At 48.3% G+C, this 23,698-nt stretch overlaps 1 protein-coding gene across 3 annotated transcripts in view; it reads right to left on the bottom strand.

The window, feature by feature from the left end:
* The window catches only part of LOC137346228 (discoidin domain-containing receptor 2-like), a 161,164-nt gene that overhangs the window by 72,536 nt on the left and 64,930 nt on the right, over positions 1-23,698 (bottom strand). For all 3 annotated transcript variants that reach the window (XM_068009660.1, XM_068009661.1, XM_068009659.1), the window contains exon 2: positions 10,439-10,564. In XM_068009660.1, the coding sequence (XP_067865761.1) occupies positions 10,439-10,514 (76 nt within the window). In that variant the 5' untranslated portion in view covers positions 10,515-10,564. The remainder of the gene's footprint in view (positions 1-10,438; positions 10,565-23,698) is intronic.

A 23,698-nucleotide genomic window follows, 5' to 3' on the forward strand; every position in this document is an offset into this window, starting at 1 on the left:
TTTTGTGAAGAAGCTTTAAATGAGAAGATTAATTAACTGACTTCCTTTCTCATCACTATGTTGGACTCTGATTTAGTGAGATACCTGACATCTCTTTGCTTGCACAAGTAGTCAATGTCTGCCCGCACATTTCTTGTAGCGATGCTGAGTATTCCGGATCGATGTCCCATCTGTCAGGAGTGATCTTGATCACTCTCTCTCTCTCTCGTCCTTGCTCTCTGTGCTCCCCCCCCCCCTTTTCTCTCTTTGTCCCTCTCCCCCTTTCTCTCACTCTCTCCTCCCACCTCCCTATCTGTCGCTCTCTCTGCCCCCCAACCTCTCCAACAGTTGCAGGGAGCGGGGGTGCTCAGCACAGCAGCTCTGTGGTTGGTCAGTTTTGTAAAAAATAATCGCGCTCAGATTCACAGCTGACAGCTGCTGACATTGGGAACAGCAGTTTCCCAACTCTGGACAAGTTCGGGGTTTTCCGGCGGCCTTTTAAATAAAAGTCGGAACCCGCTGGAAAACCCCGAATCTGGCCAAAGTTGGGAAACCGCTGTTCCCGCTTTCTTGCAGCGATTTGTTTTTCAAAATAACGGTCAGATCTTACGCTGCATTGAAGTCAATGGTGAGTAATATTGGGTGGGGAGATCAAAACTGGATTTCTACCCAATCCTGTGGCATCCCCGCTCGGTGAGTTAGGTTGAAATTGCCACTGTTTCTGGCAAAGGTGGCACTTTATGCTGCAATGCCGATAAAGATCTCGAACGCAGAGCATTAAAAATGGACAAGTGAGAAAAGCCTCCTTGATGGCTGGGGAAGGGGATAAATTTCAATCAGGTTACAACTCGCTTTGCGTGCAGTTTGCTACTCCTTGCATAAAGTACAAAGGTGAGAGAGGCTTAAAGGTAAATGAAAGATGGCCGGCAGGTCCCAGCCTGTTTGGACTGCTGAAAACGCTCTTCAATTCTTTATCTTCAGGCAGTTTTGAAGTGCTCAGCAAGTGTTTGAACGAGGCTGTGTAAATGGCTTGGATAAACCCTAATCACAGAGCATCCACTTCCCCTCTGTCGGAACAGAATTCCAAAGATTCACAACCCTCATATTAACTGCGATACAGTCAGTGTAAAAGGACACAGAATTCCTAAACTGCACTCGGCAGAAACTTTTTAGCCAGCGTGTGGTGGACCTGGATTTAATTTTAGGGAGTGAAGCTGGGCAGGTGGAGGGGGTATTAATGGGAGAGCATTTTAATGATCATTGTTCAGTGATATTTAGTATAGTTATAGAAAAGGAAAGATAAAATATGAGTAAGGGCTCTAATATTAAATAAAAGCAGAAAGTGCTGGAAATACTCAGCAGGTCTGGCAGCATCTGTGGAGAGAGAAGCAAAGTTAACGTTTCAGGCCTGTGACCTCCCATCAGAACTGGCAAAGGTTCGTAAAGAGTTAGGTTTTAAGCAAGTGAAGGGGGGAGCGGTGGGGTTGGTGGTGAAGAGAACAAAAAGGAAGGTGTGTGATAGGGCAGAGGGCAGGAGAGATTAAATAACAAAGATGTCATGGGACAAAGGCAAAGAGTGTGTTAATGCTTGTGGTGCCAGACCGGCTGAGTATTTCCAGCACTTTCTGTTTTTATTTCAGATTTCCAGCATCCGCAGTATTTTGCTTTTAAGTAAGAGCTCTAATTTTGGGGGGTGGGGGTGGGGGGAGGCCAATTTTACTCGAATGAGAAGGGATTTTTCAAAAAATGGACTGGAAATAGCTACCCGAAGGTAAAATCAGTGTCAGAGCAATGGGAGATTCAAGAAGGAGATTCAAGGCATTCAGGGTAAACATGTTCCCACAAAGAAAAATGGGTGGGACGACCAAATGTAGAGCCCCCTGGATGACAAGGTGCCTAGAGGGCAAGATATAGGCATTTTAAAAAATTGTTTTAAAGGATGTGGGCGTCGCTAGCAGGGCCAGCATTTGCTGCCATGTTCAATTCAAACTCGTAACAGGCACCAGCCCTGAGACAGATGAGCAAATAAGACTTTGGCCGAGAAACAGACAGACATTTTGTTCTGTTTGCATTGCACTCAGGATGAGGTCTGGGCACGTCAAGGAGAGAGGGGATGTAAAATCACCGGGCTTCGGTAGGGGTGTGAGGGGAGGTGGGGGGGAGTGGGCAGGTGGGGCGATGTTTAAAGAGGATGGAGATAATAAGGAAGAGCAATGCAACAGGGACATTTCTGGAACTGTTGTGCCATGAAAAAAGAAAAAAAAGAGCTGCATTTACCTAGCGCCTTATATTAGATGCTGTAGGAAACATGGTAGCCAATTTGCAGACAGCAAGTTCCCACAAACAGCAATGTGATGGCCAGGAAGTCTGTTTATACTGATGTTAATTGAAGGGCAAACATTGGCCAGGACACCTGGGAGAACTCCCCTGCTCTTCTTTGAAATAGTGGCTGTGGGATCTTTTACATCCACCTGAGAGAGCAGGAGGTGGGGCCTCAATTTAACGTCCCCTCCGGAAGGCGACTCCTCTGACAGTGCGGAGCTCCCTCAGTACTGGCACTGAAATACTACAATCCACCGATGTCGATACATTGAATAAGCAGTTCTTCACACAGGAGATGAAAGGGTTAATCACATGAGCCTCACTGCTTCGCAGGGTTACAAATTCTTTTTATGCGTTCATGGGATGTGGGCATTGCTAACTAGGCCAGCATTTATTGCCCACCTGTAATTGTCCTCGAGAAGGTGGTGGTGAGCTGCCTGCTTGAACTGCTGCAGTCCATGGGATGTAGTTACACCAATAGTACTGTTAGGAAGGGAGTTCCAGGATTTTGACCCAGCAACAGTGAAGGAATGGCGATATAGTTCAAAGGAAAGGGTAGGTCCTATCAGAGATGTACAGGGGAACTTATGTGTGGATGCAGACGATGTGGGCCATGAGGTCTTTTTGTCATCAGTTTTTTGTCTCTGTCTTCACAAAGGAAAAGGTTGATGCAGACATTGTAGTTAAAGAGGAGGAGTGTGAAATAAGCATAATGATTGAGGAAGTACTAGAGGGTCTGACATCCTTGAAAGTGAATAAATCACCAGGGCCGGATGGATTGCATCCCAGGTTGTTAAAGGAAGCCAAGGAGGGAATAGCAGATGCTCTGAGGATCATCTTCAAATCCTCACTTGATATGGGTGAGGTACCAGAGGATTGGAGGTCTGCGAACATTGTACCATTGTTTAAAAAAGATGTGAGGGATAGGCCAAATAATTATAGGCCGGTCAGTCTGACCTCGGTGGTGGGTAAATTATTAGAATCAATTCTGAGGGATAGGATAAACTGTCACTTAGAAAGGCACGGATTAATCAGGGATAGTCAGCATGGATTTGTTAAGAGAAGGTCATGTTTTACGAACTTGATTGAGTTTTTTGAGGAAGTAACAGGAGGATTGATGAGGGTAGTGCAATGGATGTGGTCTACATGGATTTTAGTAAGGCATTTGACAATGTACTGCATGACAGACTGTTCAGTAAAATGAAAGCCCATGGATACAGGGGAATGTGGCAGGTTGGATCCAGAATTGGCTCAGTGACAGGAAACAAAGGGTAGTAGTCGACGGATGTTTTTGCAAATGGAAGGCAGTTTCCAGTGGTGTTCCACAGGGCTCATTGTTGGGTCCCTTGCTGTTTGTGGTATATATTAATGATTTGGACTTAAATGTGGGAGGCATGATTGGGAAATTTGCTGATGACACAAAAATTAGCCGTGTAGTTAATAGCGAGGAGGATAGCCATGGTCTGCAAAATGATATCAATGGTTTGGTTGAGTGGGCAGAAAAGTGGCAAATAGAATTCAGTCCAGAGAAGTGTGAGGTAATGCATTTGGCAAGGGCAAGTAAAGCAAGGGAATACATAATAAACAAGAAGATATTGAGAGAAGTAGTAGAAGTGAGAGACCTTGAAGTGCATGTCCACTGGTCCCTGAAGGTGTCAGGATAGGTAGACAGAGTGGTGAAGAAGGCATATGCAATGCTTTCCTTTATTGGCTGAGGTATAGAATACAAAAGCAGGGATGTAATGCTGGAACTGTATAAAACGCTGGTTAGACCACAGCTGGAGTATTGCGTACAGTTCTGGTCACCACATTACAGGGAGGACATAATTGCTTTGGAGAGAGTACAGAGGAGATTTACAAGAATGTTGCCAGGACTTGAAGGTTGCAGCAATGAGGAATGATTGGATAGGCTAGAGTTGTTTTTCCTGGAACTGAGGAGGCTGAGGGGTGACTTGATTGAGGTGTGCAAAATTATGAGGGGCCTAGATAGAGCGGACAGGAAGGACCTGTTTCCCCTGGTGAGGAGTCAGTTACCAGGGAACACAGATTTAAGATGGAAGGATGAGAGGGGACATGAGGGGAACCTTTTTCACCCAGAGGGTATTGGTTATCTGCAACTCGCTGCCAGACAGAAACCCTCAATTCTTTTAAAAGGTACCTGGACGTGCACCTGAAGTGCTGTAACCTTTGGGGCTATGGACCAGGTACTGGAAAGTGGGATTAATTTGGGCGGCTAGCTTATTTGGCTGGCGTGGACATGATGGGCTGAATGGCCTCCTTCTGCGTTGTATTTTTTCTATGGTTCTAAGTCAGGATGGTGTGCGGTTTGGAGGGGAACTTGAGGTGATGGTGTTCCCATGCATCTGCTGCCCTTGTCCTTCTAGGTGATAGAGGTCATGGGTTTGGAAGGTGCTGTTGAAGGAGCCTTTGTGAGTTTCTGCAGTGCATCTTGTAGATGGTACACACTGCTGCCACTGTGTGTCGGTGGTGAAGGGAGTGAATGTTTGTAGATGGGGTGCGATCAGGCGGGCTGCTTTGTTCTGGATGGTGTCGAGCTTCTTGAGTGTTGTTGGAGCTGCACCCATCCAGGCAAGTGGAGAGTATTCCATCACACTCCTGACTTGTGCCTTGTAGATGGTGGACAGGTATTGGGGAGTCAGGAGGTGAGTTACTCACCGCAGGATTCCCAACCTCTGACCTGCTCTTGTAGCCATGGTATTTATGTGGCTGAACCAGTTCAGTTTCTGGTCAATGGTGACCCCCAGGATGTTGATAGTGGGGGATTCAATAAATGGCGTTGGACAGGAGAAGAATCACACAGTGAACCTGCCTGTGACTTCTATTTGCTGCACTCGAATCAATAAGTGCAGCAACACCTCAGCAATGAACAAGTTAATAATGTGAAACAGTGTAACACTGTGGGAGCACCACCCTTTGTTGCTCTTCTCACTGTAGACACTGGGATTGTTTTCTCTCCGAAACAGTAATAAGACATCTAAACACAGCTGCAATTGTGAGAGTCTGGACACACATAACACACATATATAAAAAGAGTGCTTGAAATTCCAGTCACAGTGACTGAGCGCGGAGTGTGAAAACTGACACAATGGTGCCAGCCTTCCTAACCCAGAGTAGCTTCCAAGATTAAGTAAGAATTGTGCGGAGGCTGCTATCGGGACCTGCCCAGCGAGGGAAGAAGGGAAGAAAGAGAGAAAGGAAAAGAGAGAAATAAAGAGAACATATAGTATTACGCAGTCACTGTTGTAATTTAGGTCACCATTGAATCATAGAATGGTTACAGCACAGAAGGAGGCCATTTGGCCCGTCTTGTCCATGCCGGCCCTCTGCAAGAGCAATTCAGCTAGTCCCATGGCCCCACCCTTACCCCCTGGCTCTGCCAATCTTTTCTCTTCGGGTGTTTATCCAATTCCCTTTTCTAAGCCACCATTGATCCGAGCTCCACCACACGCTCAGGCAGTGCATTCCAGATTCTAATCACTTGTTGTATTCAAAAAAATGTCCTGATGTCGCTGTTGTTTGTTTAGCCAATCACCTTAAATCGGTGTCCTCTGGTTCTCGGCACTTCTGCCAATGGGAACAATTTCTCCCTATCTCCTCTGTCTACACCCCTCTCCTCTTTTGACTACAGTCTGAGACCCCTTTTGAACACCTCTATCAAATCTCCTCTCAACCTTCTCTTCTCTAAGGAGAACAACCCCAGCTTCTCCAAGCTATCCACATAACTCATAGAGTCATAGAGTTATACAGCACAGAAACAGGCCCTTCGGCCCATCATGTCTGTGCCAGCCATCAAGCACCTAACTATTCTAATCCCATTTTCCAGCACTTGGCCGGTAGCCTTGTATGCTATGGCGTTTCAAGTGCTCATCTAAATACTTCGTAAATGTTGTGAGGGTTCCTGCCTCTTCCACCTCTTCAGGCAGTGTGTTCCAGATCCCAATCACCCTCCGGGTGAAAACATTTTTCCTCAAATCCCCTCTATACCTCCTGCCCCTTAACTTAAATCTATGCCCCTGGTTATTGACCCCTCTGCTAAGGGAAAAAGTTTCTTCCCATCTACCCTATCAACGACCCTCATAATTTTGTATACCTCAATCATGTCCCCCCTCAGCCTTCTCTGCTCTAAGGAAAACAATCCTAGCCTTTTCAGTCTCTCTTCACAGCTGAAATGCTCCAGCCCAGGCAACATACTGGTGAATCTCCTCTGCACCCTCTCCAGTGCAATCACATCCTTCCTATAGTGTGGCGACCAGAACTGTACACAGTACTCCAGCTGTGGCCTAACTGGCGTTTTATACAGCTCCATCATAACCTCCCTGCTCCCTCACCCCTGGAAACATTCCTGTAAATTTTTTCTGCATCCACTCCAAAGCCCTCACTTGGCAACGAATTTCAACTTTGCTTTCTGTCCGTTGGTTTGAGCTTGTGCCTTTTTTTAGTGGAACTTAGAACATAAGAAATCAGAGTAGGAGTAGGCCTTATGAGCCTTCTCCGCCATTTAATACGATCATGGCTCATCATTTACCACTTTCTCGCACTATTGCCATATCCTTTGATTTCATTAGTGCCCAAAAATCTATTGATCGCAGTCTCAATGCCTGAGCATCCAGAGCTCTTTCGGGACAGAATTGCAAAGATTCACAACCCTCTGAGTGAAGAATTTTCTCCCCATCTCCGTCCTACCCCTTATCCTGAGTTTATGCACTGCTCGTTTGTTGTTGTAGGACTACTGGCATCTCTCTCTCCATTTTAGAAAGACAGTTGGTAATATATAGGTTGAGTGGCATCACTCCTTAATTGTGGGGCAAGGCAAAGAGACGTGTCTCCATGAACTACCACAGCCAACACAGGGGTTAAACCCACGGCATTAGTATCTTTTTATAATCACACTCCGGCCATCTAGCCAACTGAGCTAATCCAACCCACCCTCAAAACCTAAACTATTTATATACTTATTGGCTTACACTTACAGAGCCACACATTACATACAGTGCACCTCCAATCCAACAACCACAGTTTCAGCCTGCTCCTTTAGACATGAGTGAATCCCCAGTTAATACCCACCATCTGAATACAATTAAACACTTAATTAATGGTTAATTAATTGGTTAATGGTTGTTTTTCAGACTGGCGGAAGGTGTACTGTGGGGTTCCCCAGGGGTTGCTACTCGGACTGTAGCTTTTCTTGATGTACATTGATGACCTGGACTTGGGGGTGCAGGGTACAATTTCAAAATTTGCAGATGACACAAAACTTGGAAATATTGTGAACTGTGAGGAGGACGACAGACTCCAAGAAAACGTGGACAGGCTGGTAGGATGGGTGGCAGATGAAACCTAACGCAGAGAAATGTGAAGTGAGACATTTCGGTAGGAAGAATGAGGAAAGGGAATATAAAACAAAGGGTACAAGTCTAAATGGGGTGTGGGTGCAGAGGGACCTGGGGGTGGGGTGGGACGGTGTGGGGCGGGGGTGGCTATATGTGCACAAATCATTGAATGAGGCAGGGTAGTTTGAGAAATTGGTTAATAAAGCATACGGGATCCTGGGCTTTATGAATAGAGGCATAGAGTAGAAAAGCAAGGAGGTTATGGTGAAACTTTATAAAACACTGGTTCAGTCTCAACTGGAGTATTGTATCCAGTTCTGGGCACAGCACTTTAGGAAGGACGTGAAGGTACGAGAGAGGGTGTCGTAAAGAATTTATGAGAATATTTCCAAGGATGAGGGACTGGAGAAGATTGAAGAAGCAGGGGTTGTTCTCCTTGGAGAAGAGAAGGTCGGGAGGAGATTTGATGGAGGCGTTCAAGATCATGAGGGGTCTGGACACCGAGGTAAAGAGCAACCGTTCCCATTGGCGGAAGGGTTGAGAACCAGAGGACACTGACTGAAGGTGATTGGTAAAAGAACCAACAGCAAAATGAGGAAAACATTAGGACATGGAATGAACTCCCTAATGGTGTGGTGACGGCAGTTTCAATCGGACCTTTCGAAAGGGAATTCAATGAAAATTGAAAGAGAAAATATTTGCAGGGCCACAATGAAAGAGTGGGTCAAATGGGACTAGCTGAGTTGGCACAGACACGACAGACCGAAGGGCCTCCTTCTGTGCTGTAACCATTCTCTATTATATAACTGACATAGTTCTAGACTCTGCAGTCAGCATCTCCCCTGTCAAGCCTCTAAAAATGTTATATGTCTCAATGAGATCACCTCTCATTCTTCTAAACTCCAGAGAATATAGGCCCATTCTACTCAATCTCAGCAATCGAGATCGCTTCTGGCCTTCCTGACTTAAGCGGATTAAATGGGGGGGTGGGGGGGGGGAGGTGGTGGCGGTTGTGGTTAATGATAACCCCTCTTAGGGGCTTTATCGGTGGTTTAGGGCTAACTCCCACTGGCTTTGCAAAATCTCTCTGCCATGTGGGCAACTTGTGGGGAGAGGAGGCCTCCTCCTTCTTGACCTTTGAGGTCAGGTGATTCTCCACCCTCCCCTTCCCCCATGACTGCGGAATGTTGTGACGGGCTTCAAAGGGAATGTGAAGCTAAAGATGAGATTATGGCCAAGTGAAAACGGCAATAGCAACCTACAGAGCCTTGAGGCAAAAGCTTTTCCCTGCACCAGTCTCCAATTCCACGCAACACCCCACCCCGCCCCTCTCTTCTCCCCTTCCCCCACCCCACCCCTCTCTTCTGCCCTCCCCCACCCCTGTGGAACTCCCCGCTCACTTGCAAGCAGTGCAAGGTTCAGTGTGGGGAGAAGGTTAAGTAAGGGGGAGGTGCTCAAAATTTTGAAGGGTTTTATTAGAGTAGATAGGGACTGGCTCCACTGGCGGGAGGGTCAGTAACCACGGAATGCAGACTTACAATAATTGGAAGAAGAATCAGAGGGGGAGATGAGGTGATTTTTTTTTTAATGCAGCGAGTTGTTCTGACCTGGAATACATGATGGATGCACACTCAACGATAACTTTGAAAAGGGAATTGAAAAGGAAAATATAATAGGGCTGTGGGGGAAGAGCAGGGGCGGGGTGGGGGGGGGGGGCGTTGGTGGAAGTGGCAGTAATTGGATAGCTCCTTCAAATGAGCTGGCACAGGCACGGTGGGCAGAATTGCCTCATTGTATATGATTCTCTGAATGCCTGCCACCACCTCCTAACACTGTGGCCATCAGGAACTTCATGACACAAAGGCACTGGTTCCCCATCGCCATCATCACTTCCCACACACTGCCCTGAGTTACAACCTATTTACGAAGGTTAGTCACCAGGATTGAGAACCGTCCTGGTGCTTTTTCAAGGAAGAAAAATGGGGGAGCTCTGCATGGTGTCTTAGGCCAACGTTCATCCCACAACCAATGCACAGGAGCACAAGAAATAGGAGCAGGAGTGGGCTAGTAGGCCTTCTGAGCCTCCTCTGACATTCAATATGATTGTGGCTGATATTCTACCTCAATTCCACCTTCCCGCACTATCCCCATATCCCTCAGTACCCCAAAATCTATTGACCTCCGTCTTGAATAAGACTCAATGACTGACCAACCCCAGCTCTCTAAAAATTCACAACCCTTTGAGTGAAGAAATTTCTCCTCGCCTCGGTCTTAATGATCGCCCCCTTGTTCCCAGGCTGTGACCCTGTGTTCTAGATTCCCCAGCCAGGGGAAAATATTTTTTGGCGGCATCCACCCCGTCAAACCTTAATGTGTTTCAATTGGATCACCTCTCATTCTTCTAAACTCCAGGTGAATATAGGCCTAGTCCGCTCAATCTGTCCTCATAGGACAATCCCCTCATCCCAGGAACCAATCTAGTGAACCTGTGTTGTACTCCCTCTAGGGCAAGTATATCTCTCCTTAGGGAAGGTGACCAAAACTGCACACAGTCCTCCAGCTGTGCCCTCAACAATGCCCTGTATACTTGCAACGCCATTAAAGTCAATCACATCTCCCGTGCTGTGCGCAGATTGTTTATCGACCACACTTGGGAGGAAGAGGTCTTTCATTGGCTGTGAGACGTTCATGTTGAGGGTGCGAAAAAGCGCCATTATATAAATGCGGGATCTTTCTTGCTCTGCAGGCTCACGTGACGAGAGGTCAGGGCGGTGACTGACACTTACCGAGGTTCACCTGTGCTCCCGATGGACTGCTGAACATCCCCAGCAACAGGAGGAAGAAAGGAACTGTGGGCCCCATGATTCCAGCGCGGTGCAGACTGTGCGGATTTTGTTACGAGCTCCTCATTTCTGGAAGCAGAAGAAACACACAGGGTCATTCACATCAGCAACATAGGCCATTCAGCCCCTCGAGCCCATCCTGTCACTGTTCGATCAGGAGGGGGTGTCGGGTTGGGGGTGGAATTTTAACCTAATCTGCCCTTCTGGAACCTGATGGGATTGGATGCATCACCGGCCTTAAACCCCATTGAAGTCAGCAGAAAGCTTATTGGGCGGGGCATTAAAAATCGGACATCCATCCAATCGTGTGGGTTTCCTGATGGGCAGGTTAGGTCAAAATGACCTCTGTCATGGTTGATTTATACCTCAACTTTCTACAATATGGATTGGGCGCCTGTTACCCACAGAACGGAAGTTGTTGCGTTAACATGCAGATGGCACACGTTTTCCTAATTATAAGAACCAGCAGCAAGCTTGAGTTTTCCGAATGAAGCTTAGCTTTGGTTGGTGTTTCACGGTTTGTTTGATCATGTTTTCCCACGGCTCGCTGCAGCTCCTGGGGAAGTGGCAGCCCAGGGTTTGGCCAGACCCGACTGGGAGTCCATTGCACGGGCAGATTGAGGCGTGCTATAACAAACCGACCTTGTAAATTTGCCTGGGATAAACGTGACCATGGTTAAGAGACTGAGAGCACCATAGGATGTGCGGCAGGGGGGGGGTGCATCACGGGGAGCATGACACACGCACGTCATGGGGAGTGTGGGGCACATGCAGGTGACGGGGGGTGGGGTGGGGTGAGAGTGACGCACACGAGTCAGGGAGGGTGTGACTCACCCCATGTCACGGTGAGTGTGGCACACGCGGGTCATGGAGTGTGATGCACGCGTATTGTGGCGAGTGTGATACACGTGCAACGTGGTGACTGCGACAGCAAAAATTCCGACCTTGCCACAGTGACTAAACGTGGAATGTACTTCATTGGCTGCAAGGCGCTCTTGTCGTGAAAGGCGCTATATGAATGCAAATCCGTCCTAAGGCACCTGAGCAACAGACGCACACACGGAGGTAATTAACAAGCTGCCCTGAAATTAAAGAGCTGGAAACAGGGAAGCCTGAGTGGGATGTGAAACCCTTCATCAGCCTCAGCACTCCACACAAGTCTCAGGGATCAGAGACGAAGACAGACTTCCAGGCTCCGCTCCCAGTTCGTGGCTTCTCCTGTAAAAAACTGCCCTTGGCTCGGAATGCGGCAGGGAATTCAGCAGGAACGGAACCGAGATTACAGGAGCCGCAAACACACACACACACACACATTCTTCTGGTCGATTGCCTTCAAGTTCCTCGGTTTTTACCCACCCAATCATAATATCACGCTCCCTTCACTCACCAAATGCAACACTAGACTTACCAGGAATGGGCTGGAGACTCACAGGCTTATCAGCGAAAATATAATCACAATCTATGTCTCCTCGGTTACATTTTCTCTTTACTCCCTGTTGGGGGACAGCAGCGGCAGACCAGTTAGCAGCCAGCTGCACAACTTGAAGCATTTTAAAAAAATATATGCAGCTTTAAACCCTCACACGAGGAGAACCTTGTACAAACACAGCATTAAAATGCATTGAGTGGTGCAGGGTGCGAGGAGGTTGGTGTGAAGCATAAATACCAGCACAGACTGGTTGGGCTGAATGGCCTGTTTCTGTGCTGCAAATGCCGTGTTATGAAAGGAGGCATATTCGAGGCCCAATTTCACAGGTTTAAAAGATAGTCAAAAGAAAGTCATGTGGAAAACTACGCTAAGCTGAAATGAGAGAGTAGGACAAAGGGTTGTCAGGTTCAAGCTAAGAAAGGGTAAATTTAGGACAGTTCAAGAAATTCCTCACATAGATCATTTTGATGAGTGTAATGAATAAAAAATGTCTTCCCCACAACAATAGAAGCAGAACGATATCTGCTCATTGGTCACAATGTGGTTTGGGGTACGGGATAGCTGCTGCATTTACCTGCATGACAGCGATCCCCGAACTTTCAGACTCGAGCACGTATTCTAGGCTGGCACACTAGGGCAGTACTGAGGGAGTGCGGCACTGTCGGAGGTGCCATCTTTCGGTTGATAATGTTAAAGCAAGGCCCTGTCTGCCTTCTCAGGTCGTCCTAAGAGTGGGGGAGGGGGTGGGGCACCGGGGGGCGTGGGGGGAGGCTGTCCCCAGTGTCCTGGCCATTGTTTATCTCTCAATTAACATCACTAAAGCAGATGATCCTCTTTAAACAAGGCCCTATGTGGCAGACGCATCCCCGGCCGCTGGTTAAATCCCATTGACGGCGGGAAGAGGCCCTTAAGTGGCCCATTAATAGACCACTTAAGGGCCTCACTTGGCCTCTGGGGAGGAAGGCCATTGTTGGCCTACTCCTCCCCCGGCAAAATCGCTTGGTAATGGGATGGCGACGGGCCCTGCCCCCCTCCCGCCTCACATCCTGGCGCGATTTACGAGGCCCCTGCCTCCGACCCTGCTTCGGGGGGGAGGGGCGGGGGGGGTGTAAAACCCAGCCCTAAAAGTGCCCATGAAGCTGTCGGATTGTTGTGAGAAACCCAGCTGGCTCACAGATGCCCTTTAGGGAAGGAAAACCGCCAACCAATCCCCTCCCTGGCCTGTGCGTGACTCCAGTCCCGCAGCCAGCCTGGCGGACTCTTAACTGTGACTCCTGGCTGCAGCCCAGCCGCGTCGCTGAAGTTGTATCCGGGAGGGGGTAATAAATGCTGGCAAGATACAGGTCCTGGCTGCCAACCAGCTGTTTTTACAAGAGAGTCCAGCTGGTGAGGGATACAAGCTGGGCGGGTAGGGTGGCGAGGCCCTTTCTGTAAATACACTCTGAAGTGTGAACGAAGACTGACTTGCATTTACATAGAGCCTTTCACAAACACAGGGCATCCCAAAGCACTTAGCAACCACTGAAGTACTTTGGAAGCTGCAGTCGCTGTTATAATGTTGCAAACAGGGCAGACATCTTGCGCAGAGCAAAATCCCACAAACAGCGATGTGACAATGGCCAGACGACCTGTTTTCTTTTAGTGATTTCGGTTGAGGGGATAAATAATGTCCAGGGCACTCAGGAGAACTCCCCCTGCTCTTCTTTGACATAGTGACCGTGAGATCTTTCACATCCACCTGAGACAGGACCTCGGTTTCACGTCTCATTTGAAAGACGGCACCTGTGACAGTGCAGCAGTCTCTCAGTACTGCACAGGGAGCGTTAGCATAGAGCCTCTGAAGTGGAACAGTAACCCAAGAGCCGATCTGACATTTGCATCAACCAAATCTTCTCTCATTATCTCTTCTTGTCTCTCACCCTTCACTTCCATCCTGAAAGGTCAAACTTCTAAAAATAGTTTGTGATGATGATGATATTTGAGAGCGGTCCAAGCAGGCTGACTGTGAGGACGCTCCAGAGTTCACAGCCCCCTCCAGCGAGCTCTTCCGTCTTACATTGGCTTGAAGTCACCCAGAACTCTGCTGCCCGTGTCCTAACTCACAGCAAGTCTCGTTCGCCCGTCACCCACTACGCTCACGGACCGACACTGGCTCCCGGTCTGGCAAACATCTCGATTTTAAAGTTCTCACCTTTGCTTTCAAATCCCTCCCTGCCCTCATCCCTCCTTATCTCTGTAATCTCCACCAGCCTCCGAGATCTCTGCGCTCTTCCAAGTCTGGCCTCTTGCGTATCCCCAATTTTAATCGCTCCACCATTGGCGGCCACGCCATCAGCTGCCTGGGCCCTAATCTCTGGAATTCCCTCGCTAAACCTCTCCACCTCTCTCTCAGTCTCCTCCTCTAAATCACTCCCTAAAACCGACCTCTTTGACCAAGTTTTTGGTCACCTGACCTAATATCTCCTTATGTGGCTCGTTGTCAAATTTTGTTGGATAATTGCTTCGGTGAGGTGCTTTGTGATGTATCACTACATTAGCAGTGCTATATAAATACACATTGTTTTGGATACAGCTGTGGATCAATATATTTGTGTCTCTGGAACTTTGTTGGCCAAAGAGTAACCCTGTAGCTGCCTGGGGTCCCAGGGATTAACCCTGAAATTGCCAGGGGGCCTGGAAGTTAATCCCCTAGCTACCAGGGATCTTGTTTAACTCTGTTTGGGGCCTTGATGTTGCGCGGAGGTGCCAGTGAAAACCCTGTCCCCGGGAATCAGCACCACTGGCTCGTCATGGCAGTTGTGGCTTAGTCGGAGCACTCTTTGCTCTGACTCAGGAAAGTCGCGAGTTCAAGTCCCACTGTAGGGACTTGAGCACACAACCCAGGGAGATACTTCCAAGTAGTGAGGGAGTGCTGCACTGTCGGAGGTGCTGACTTTTGGATGAGACATTAAACTGACGCCCCCATCTGCCCTCTCAGCCGGATGGAAGAGATCCCACAGCCGCTATTTTGAAAAGGGGCAGAGGAGTTTTCATTGATGTCCTGGCTAAATGTCATCCCTCATCACTAAAACATGTCAGATAGAGATTCAACACTGAAACAGGCCCTTTGAGTCTGTGCCGACCATCAACCACCCATTTATACTAATCCTACATTAACCCCATATTTCCTGCCACATCCCCACCTTCCCTCAATTCTCCTACCACTACCTACACTAGGGCAATTTACAATGGCCAATTTACCTATTAACCTGCAAGTCTTTGGCTGTGTGAGGAAACCAGAGCACTCAATGGAAACCCACACAGACACAGGGAGAACATGCAAACTCTGCACAGGCAGAACCCAGAACCGAACCCAGGTCACTAGAGCTGTGAGGCTGTGGTGCTAACCACTGCGCCACTAACCACTGTGCCACTGTGCTACACTGGCTGTTTTACAACATTGTTGTTTGTGGGAATCTTGCTGCTGTTTCCTATATTACAAGTGTGACTACACTTCCAAAGGGCTTATTTCTGGAGGGATAGAATTGAAAAGTAGGGAGGTTATGCTAAGCTTGTGTCAAACCTTGGTTAAATAACACTTGGAGTACTGCACACAGTTCTGGTCACCATATTAAAAAAGGCACTGGAGAGGGTGCAAAAAAAAAAGATTTACAAGGATGACACTAGAACTGCGAGGTTATACCTTTCAGGAAAGGAGTCTCACCGCCTCTACACTAAAGCTTGGGGCAGCTGCTGCAAAGGCTCAATGGGGAAAGACCACTGTGTAAGGTCCTCCCACCATAGTGAACCGAGGGGCTGGAACCCGTGTAAAACCCCTCGGGCTGTATGCACCAGAAAATGTTTGACATGAAATGTAAATGTACATTGTAAATATAACCTGTAATGGCAAAGTGTAGTGAGGCACCTCATGTACTGTATTGAAAGAATCTGTATTGCTCTTAAACAATTTGAACTGTTATGTAATGCATTTTTGCAAATATTAATAAAGTAAAAATAATAAACAGATCGTGACTCTTGTCTCTTGAAAACAGGAGGCTCTTTAAAATTATGAAAGGATTTGATCGAGTGGGCACTCAGAGAGTATTCACACTAGTGAGAAGAGAATAACGAGCCAACAATATACGAAGGTCACCAAGAAGTCAAATGGGGAATTCAGAAGAAACTTCTTTACCCAGAGAGAGGTGAGAATGTGGAACTCGCTAACACAGGGACTGGTTGAGATGACTAAGTATCGATGCAGTTAAGGGGAAGCCAGATAAGCACATTAGGGAGATGGGAATACAGGGTTTAGCTGATAGAGTTAGATGAGAAGGTTTGGGAGGAGGCTTGAGTGGAGCATAAATGCCGAATGGCCTGTTTCTGTGCTACGTATTCCATGTAAGACTAGGGAACATCCTGAGGTAGTGAAAGCTGCCATATAAAAACAGTCTTTCTTTCTCAGCCGATTGTCTAGTGAAATTATGGTGAGAAACACCCCCCCACCGCCCCCACCCCACCCTGTTGCACCAACCCTGCCGCATTTCAACGTCCAAAAGTTAGGGAGCTAATTTCCCTGTTTGCTGGATCACCTGGGCACAACAAATACAGAAAGATGGTGTAAAACGACAGTGAAGAACATAAGAAATAGGAGCAGGAGTAGGCCATTCAGCCCTTCGAGTCTGCTTCGCCATTCAATGAGATCATGGCTGATCTACTTCAACACCATTTTCCCGCACTATCTCCATATCCCTCGATATCTTTAATATCTGGAAATCTATCGATCTCTGCCTTGAACATGCTCAATAACTGAGCCTCCACAACCCTCTAGTAGAAAATTCCACAGATTCACCACTCTCTGAGTGAAGGAATTCCTCCTCATCTCAGTCCTAAATGGCCTACCTCTTATTCTGAGACTGTCACGTCGCCTGATCCTAGACCCTACCCCAGGCAGGGGAAACATCCTTCCTGCATCTACCCTGTCGAGCCCTGTAAGAATTTTGTATGCTTCGATGAGATCACCTCTCATTCTTCTAAACTCCAGAGAGTACAGACCCAGTCACCTCAATGTCTCCTCATAGGACAATCCCGCCATCCCAGGAATTAGTCTGGTGAACCTTCGTTGCACTCCCGCTATGGCAAGTAAATCTTTTCTTAGGTAAAGGGACCAAAACTGCACACAATACTCCAGGTGCAGTCTCTATATAATTGCAGCAAGACTTCTTTACTCTTGCACTCAAATCTTCTTGCAATAAAGGCCAACATACCATTTGCCTTCCTAATTGCCTGCAGTACCTACATGTTAGCTTTCAGTGACTCATGAACAAAGGACACCCAGGTCCCTTCAAAGTTCAACAGTCCTGAGCCTCTCACCAGTGGTACAGAGTGTACAGAGGTAGAAGGAGGGAGGCTCTCAACAAAAGGCCCCGACCCACCAAGGGTGTTCACTGAGCACTTCTACCTCCACCTCAGCCAGGGACACAGAGCCACAGAATTGTTACAGTGCAGTAGGAGGCCATTCGACACCGGCTCTCCGAATGAGCCATTCGCCTCATGCCATTCCCCCCACTGCCTTCTCCCCGTAACCCTGCACATTCTTCCCTTTCAGATAACAGTCTAATTCCCTTTTGATTGCCTCAAGTCGTGAACCGACAGTCCATTTTGCATAGAATCATAGAGCGATGCAGGAAAGGAGGTGACCATTCGGCCCATCATGCCCATGTGATCGGAGACATGTAAACTGGGCTGCCAAATTGCTATTACCCATTTTACACTCTCGCACCAAGTCAAGATTGACCCCCAGTGACTTCAATGGAAAACAACATGAGGTGGGCTATTAAATGAGGCTGCCAAGTTGCTACTACCCATTTGCATTGCCACCCAAGACAAAATGCCCCTTTCCCACCCACCACGCTGCCCGTCTTCGGAGTGTGGCTCTTTTGAAGGTGGCAGTTTTTCAGTATATGTTACCGTAGTTGGTTCTGTGTGGGCCCAGACAGTGAATATCAATGGACTATTTGGCAAAAGCCTATCGAAAGCCTTCCTCATGTACGGGCAAACAATCCAACCCCACTGTGCCAAATAAATGGAAATGATGCACAGTTACACAGCAAGCAATCCTTACCCTGTTGAACAAGCATTGACTCTGCCCAATTACTCGACTGGGTAGTTCTGAACACACGGCTCAATCAGTTTGTACATTTTACGCAGCAAATAATCCTTATCCTGTTGAACGAGCATCAACTCCATACAGTTCTGATCAGTTCTGGCCACACCGAACAAAATAACTCTGTGCGTTTACCCGAGACAGAAACTGTTACCCTGCTGAATAAACAAGTTAAACAAGTATTTCTTACCCGGGCTGTACCAACAGCAACTCTGTGCAGTGACTCAGCGAGCGACCGTGGCCCCATTAACACAGCTGAAGCAGTGGGTAACTCCTTCCCCCTCTTCAATAAACAGCAAATTCAGAAAACAATGGGCTCCAAGCAAGTCTGACCCCTTTTATTGCCCCCGAGTTGCAAAAGAAACACGAGAGGAGAATGGTCTCCTTGGCTGCGGGGCTTGAGTGGGATTTCAGTGAAAGAGTTAACTCAAGCCTTCAGTCCCCTTTGGACAGGTGTAGGCTGAATTGAAATAAATAGGTTGGCTGAGGTTGAACAGTGCGCTTTGTACTGGCTTCTGCCTCCAAGCACTGCTTTCCCCCACCCCAAGCTGAGAGCTTGCTCTGTTTATTCCGGGAACAGAAGCCTTTTTATCTTCCTGGTCAGCCTTGTGTTCCTCGCTATCGCCCTGAGTCAGCGCAGAGATGGGAATTATCTGCCCATACGGTGCGAACTGAACAAGGATTAGTTTTTATTAAACAAACACAAGCCACAGGGCAAAACTTTGCACAGACCAGGCTGAGACTTACTTGGCCAAGTCCGCGCCTGGGCTGGGCTGGGCTGAGCTGAGACAACCTGGCCAACCAGCAACCTGCCCACTTCAGGTATTCACTCCTGAAAAGAGGTTACCTCTTCGCCAGCCTGCGCAGTGGGAAATCCCACTCACTTTCAGATTGTTATTGTTAGAGGGCTGATCCTGAAATCCTGACATTCCTGTTTCGCCTTTCACAACCTCAGGACATCCCAAAAGCACTTTACAGCCATGACGTCATTTTTCTGAAGTGCCACTGTTGTAATTTAGGAAACACAGTTTGAGCACAGCAAGCTCCCAGAAAGAGCAACATGATAAAAGGTCAAATCACCTTTGTGATCTAGATCCGCAATGTTGGCCAGGATACTCGGGAGAACAGCACTGCTCTGTGAAACTGCAGCTACGGGATCTTTGACACCTGCCTGAGCGGGCAGACAGTACCGCAGGTCAACATCGCATCTGGAAGGCGGCACCTCCGACAGTGCAGCAGTCCCTCCGTACTGCACTGCAGCGTCAGCCCGCATTTTCATGCTCAAGTCCCTGGAGCGGGATTTGAAACCACAGGCTTCTGAGTCAGAGGTGAAAGTGCTACTTGCTGATTGACAGCTGTTGTTCCAGCTGGCTTGGCCAACCATTCCTGGGTGAATGTTCCCAGTGCTGGCAGCACAGCTGACGTTTGCCTCTTTGGTTTGTTTGCCCGAGGCTAACAGATCGACAGGATTCACGTTCAGCACCCAGGCATCGCCCACAAGCTTCCCTCCTGCCCAGTTCCTCATCTCGGCCAGGCTGCGGTCACCATTTCCCTCAGGACCAGAAGGGGAAAACCGGGCAGACACATTGGTAGGAGGGGGCTGCCAGCTGAAACCACTCCCCATCCTGCCCACTTGAAACATGCCATAGTATTTACAGCATTGAAACATGCCATTTGGCCCAACCATTCCATGCCACAATTTATGCTCCACACCAGCCTCTTCGCACCCTACTTCATCTCACCCTATCAAGTGGCAGCACCTTCTCTGCATCCACCCGATCAAAACCTTTCGTAATTTCTAAGACTTTTATCAGGCCACTCCTCAGTCTTATCTTTACTGGAGTAAAGAGCCCCAGCCTGTTCAGTCGTTCTTGATACATCTCAGTTCTGGTATCTTTCTTGTAAGTCAACTTTGGCATCTACCCGGCAATGTGGAAAATTGCCCAGGTATGCCCTGTACACAAAAAGCAGGACAAGTCCAACCCGGCCAATTACCGCCCCATCAGTCTACTCTCGATCATCAATAAAGTGATGGAAAGGGTCATCGACCGTGCTATCAAGGGGCACTTGCTCAGCAATAACCTGCTCACTGACGCTCAGTTTGGGTTCCGCCAAGGACACCTAGCTCCTGACCTCATTACAGCCAAACATGGAAAAAAGAGCCGAACTCCAAAGTTGAGGGAAAAACAAGAAATGCTGGAACCACTCAGCAGGTCTGGCAGCATCTGTGGAAAGAGAAGCAGAGTTAACGTTTCGGGTCAGTGACCCTTCATCGGAACTGGTCTGCTTCTCTCTGCTTCTCTTTCCACAGATACTGCCAGACCTGCTGAGTGGTTCCAGCATTTCTTGTTTTTATTTCAGATTTCCAGCATCCGCAGTATTTTGCTTTTATTCCAAAGTTGAGGTGTGAGTGGCTGCCCTTGACATCAAGGCAGCATTTGACCGAGTATGGCATCAAGGAGCCCAAGCAAAACTGAAGTCAATGAGAATCAGAGGGAAAACTTTCCACTGGTTGGAGTCATACCTAGTGCAAAGGAAGATGGGTGTGGTTGTTGGAGGGCAATCATCTCAGTCCCAGGACATCACTGCAGGAGTTCCTCAGGGTAATGTCCTAGACCCAACCATTTTCAGCTGCTTCATCAATGACCTTCCCTGCATCATAAGGCCAGAAGTGGAGATGTTCGCTGATGATTGCACAATGTTCAGCACCATTCGTGACTCCTGAGATAATGAAGCAGCCCATGTACATATGCAGCAAGACCTGGACAACATCCACGCTTGGGTTGTTAAGTGGCAAGTAAAATTCATGCCAAACAAGTGCCAGGCAATGACCATCTCAAACAAGAGAGAATCTAACTATCGCCGCTTGACATCCAATGGTACTGCCATTGCTGAATTCCCCACTATCAACATCCTGGGGGTTACTATTGACCAGAAACTCAACGGGACCAGCCACATAAATACGGTGGCTACAAGAGCAGGTCAGAGGCTAGGAATTCTGTGGCGAGTAGCTCACCTCCTGTCTCCCCAGTGTCTGTCCACCATCTACAAGGTACAAGTCAGGAGTGTACTTTCCTGGATGGGTGCAAGAAGCTCAACACCATCCAGGAGAAAGCCCGCTTGATTGGCACCCCATCCACCAACATTCACTCCCTGCACCACCGACGCACAGTGGCAGCAGTGTGTACCATCTACAAGATGCACTGCAGCAACGCACCAAGGCTCCTTCGACAGCACCTTCCAAACTCACGACCTCTTCCCCTAGAAGGACAAGGGCAGCAGATGCATGGGAACACCACCACCTGCAAGTTGCCCTCCAAGTCACACACCATCCTGACTTGGAATTATATCGCCATTCCTTCACTGTCGCTGGGCCAAAATCATGGAACTCCCTTCCTAACAGCACTGTGGGTGTACCTACCCCACATGGACTGCAGCGGTTCAAGAAGGCAGCTCACCACCACCTTCTCAAGGGCAAGTAGGGACTGGCAACAAACGCTGGCCTAGCCAGCGACACCCACATAACATGAACGAATAAAAAAAATCGTTTTTTTGCACCTTCTCCAGTGCCTTTAGATCCTTTTTTATAATATGGAGACCAGAACTGCGCACAGTGCTCCAAGGGTGGTCTAAGCGCGGCAGTCAGTTGAAAAGCTTTTTCTCACCCCCCCCAGCCTTCAAAGCTGTCAGGCATTTCTGTAGAATCACCTGGTGCCATCCAGGACCACTTTATAAACCACGGAAATAAACAGGACAGGAGGATTCTGTAGCAGACATCTGTCAGCAATTTCTGCTGTGCAAACATCAGCTATCAAAGCAGCTTTGAAGTATGTTATTACCAAAATGTTTCACCGACTCTCATTAACTCCCGATGCCACCAGCAATAGTGTGAGCCCGGAGAGGTACTCGATATCCCGTGCACACATTCTTAAAGGTTTCGTTGCTGTGATGTTAAACCGAGGCCCTGTCTGCCCCCTCAGAAGGATGCAAAAGATCCCACGGCTATTATTTCAAAGAAAAGCATGGAGAACGTCCCTGGGTCCTGGGCCAGTACTTATCCCTCAACCAACATCACTAAAACAGATTATCTTCTCATTATCACATTGCTGTTTGTGGGAGCTTGCTGCGCACAAATTGCCTGCTGCATTTCCTACATTACAACACTGACTACACTTCAAAATTTCTTTATTCTCTGTGAAGCGCTTTGCGATATTCTGAGGTAGAAATGCAAGTCTTCCTTTCTCTTCCTTCCCTCATTCTCTCTCTTCATTTCTGTCTTTCTTTTTCTCTCTCTCCCTGTCTTGCTTTCATTTCAACTTCTGGAAGATTGTCCCATGTAACGCGTCGTGTGCATTTGTGATTGTTAAAAGTGCAGGTAGTTTCAGTTTAATTCAGAGCTTGTGTTGTTCGGCCTGCTCCATCATACAAAGAGCCCTTTACCAAGGCTGACCTCACTCCATGACTCATGCCCGTCTGTTCTGAATACCATTCAGTGATAAACTCGTGGATCAGGGCCATGTGAGGGTGACTTCAATAACTGGCACCTGTGAATCAGTGCCTTTCACACACATTGCCCCTGAAAAACATTTCTTTGTTTCTCATCACACTGATGATCTCACTGCTAGACAGTCTCACTAAAAGAGAGGAAGATAGAGAGAGAGAGAAAACAACAGAGTGTAAGAGATAGATAGGGAGTTCCATTCCCAAAGGGGGAAAGGACTGCCCCCTCTCTGGGACTGCCCCACCCAGTCCCAGAGAGGGAAAGGACAGTGGCTGACCCACTGCCCCACACAGTCCCAGAGGGGGAAAGGACAGTGTCTGACCCACTGTGCCACCCAGTCCCAGAGGGGGAAAGGATAGTGTCTGACCCATTGCCCCACTCAGTCCCAGAGGGGGAAAGGACAGTGTCTGACCCACTGTGCCACCCAGTCCCAGAGGGGGAAAGGACAGTGTCTGACCCACTGTGCCACCCAGTCCCAGAGGGGGAAAGGATAGTGTCTGACCCATTGCCCCACCCAGTCCCAGAGAGGGAAAGGACAGTGGCTGACACACTGCCCCACACAGTCCCAGAGGGGGAAAGGACAGTGTCTGACACACTGCCCCACACAGTCCCAGAGGGGGAAAGGACAGTGTCTGACCCACTGTGCCACCCAGTCCCAGAGGGGGAAAGGATAGTGTCTGACCCACTGCCCCACTCAGTCCCAGAGGGGGAAAGGAGAGTGTCTGACCCACTGTGCTACCCAGTCCCAGAGGGGGAAAGGACAGTGTCTGACCCACTGTGCTACCCAGTCCCAGAGGGGGAAAGGATAGTGTCTGACCCACTGCCCCACTCAGTCCCAGAGGGGGAAAGGAGAGTGTCTGACCCACTGCTCCACCTGGTCCTGGAGGGGGAGGTTTACACGTCAGTCACAGAACCTGCCGGATTTTGCTGCGATCGTATGGAAGGTTGGAAAATTCTGACAGGTTCTATAAGGGCGCCGGCATCCTTCCGCCTGGTTTTCCTGTCTGCACTCCACTCAGGGGGTGCTTAAAGACCAGGTGGTGAAAACCAAAATACACCTCATGTGTCAAGTGAGATTAATCCTTTGTAACATTTAAGTAAACATTGCGGGGAATGCCAACTCCAGTCGTA

This window comes from Heterodontus francisci, chromosome 29 (genome assembly GCF_036365525.1).
Source record: "Heterodontus francisci isolate sHetFra1 chromosome 29, sHetFra1.hap1, whole genome shotgun sequence".
NCBI lineage: Eukaryota > Metazoa > Chordata > Chondrichthyes > Heterodontiformes > Heterodontidae > Heterodontus > Heterodontus francisci.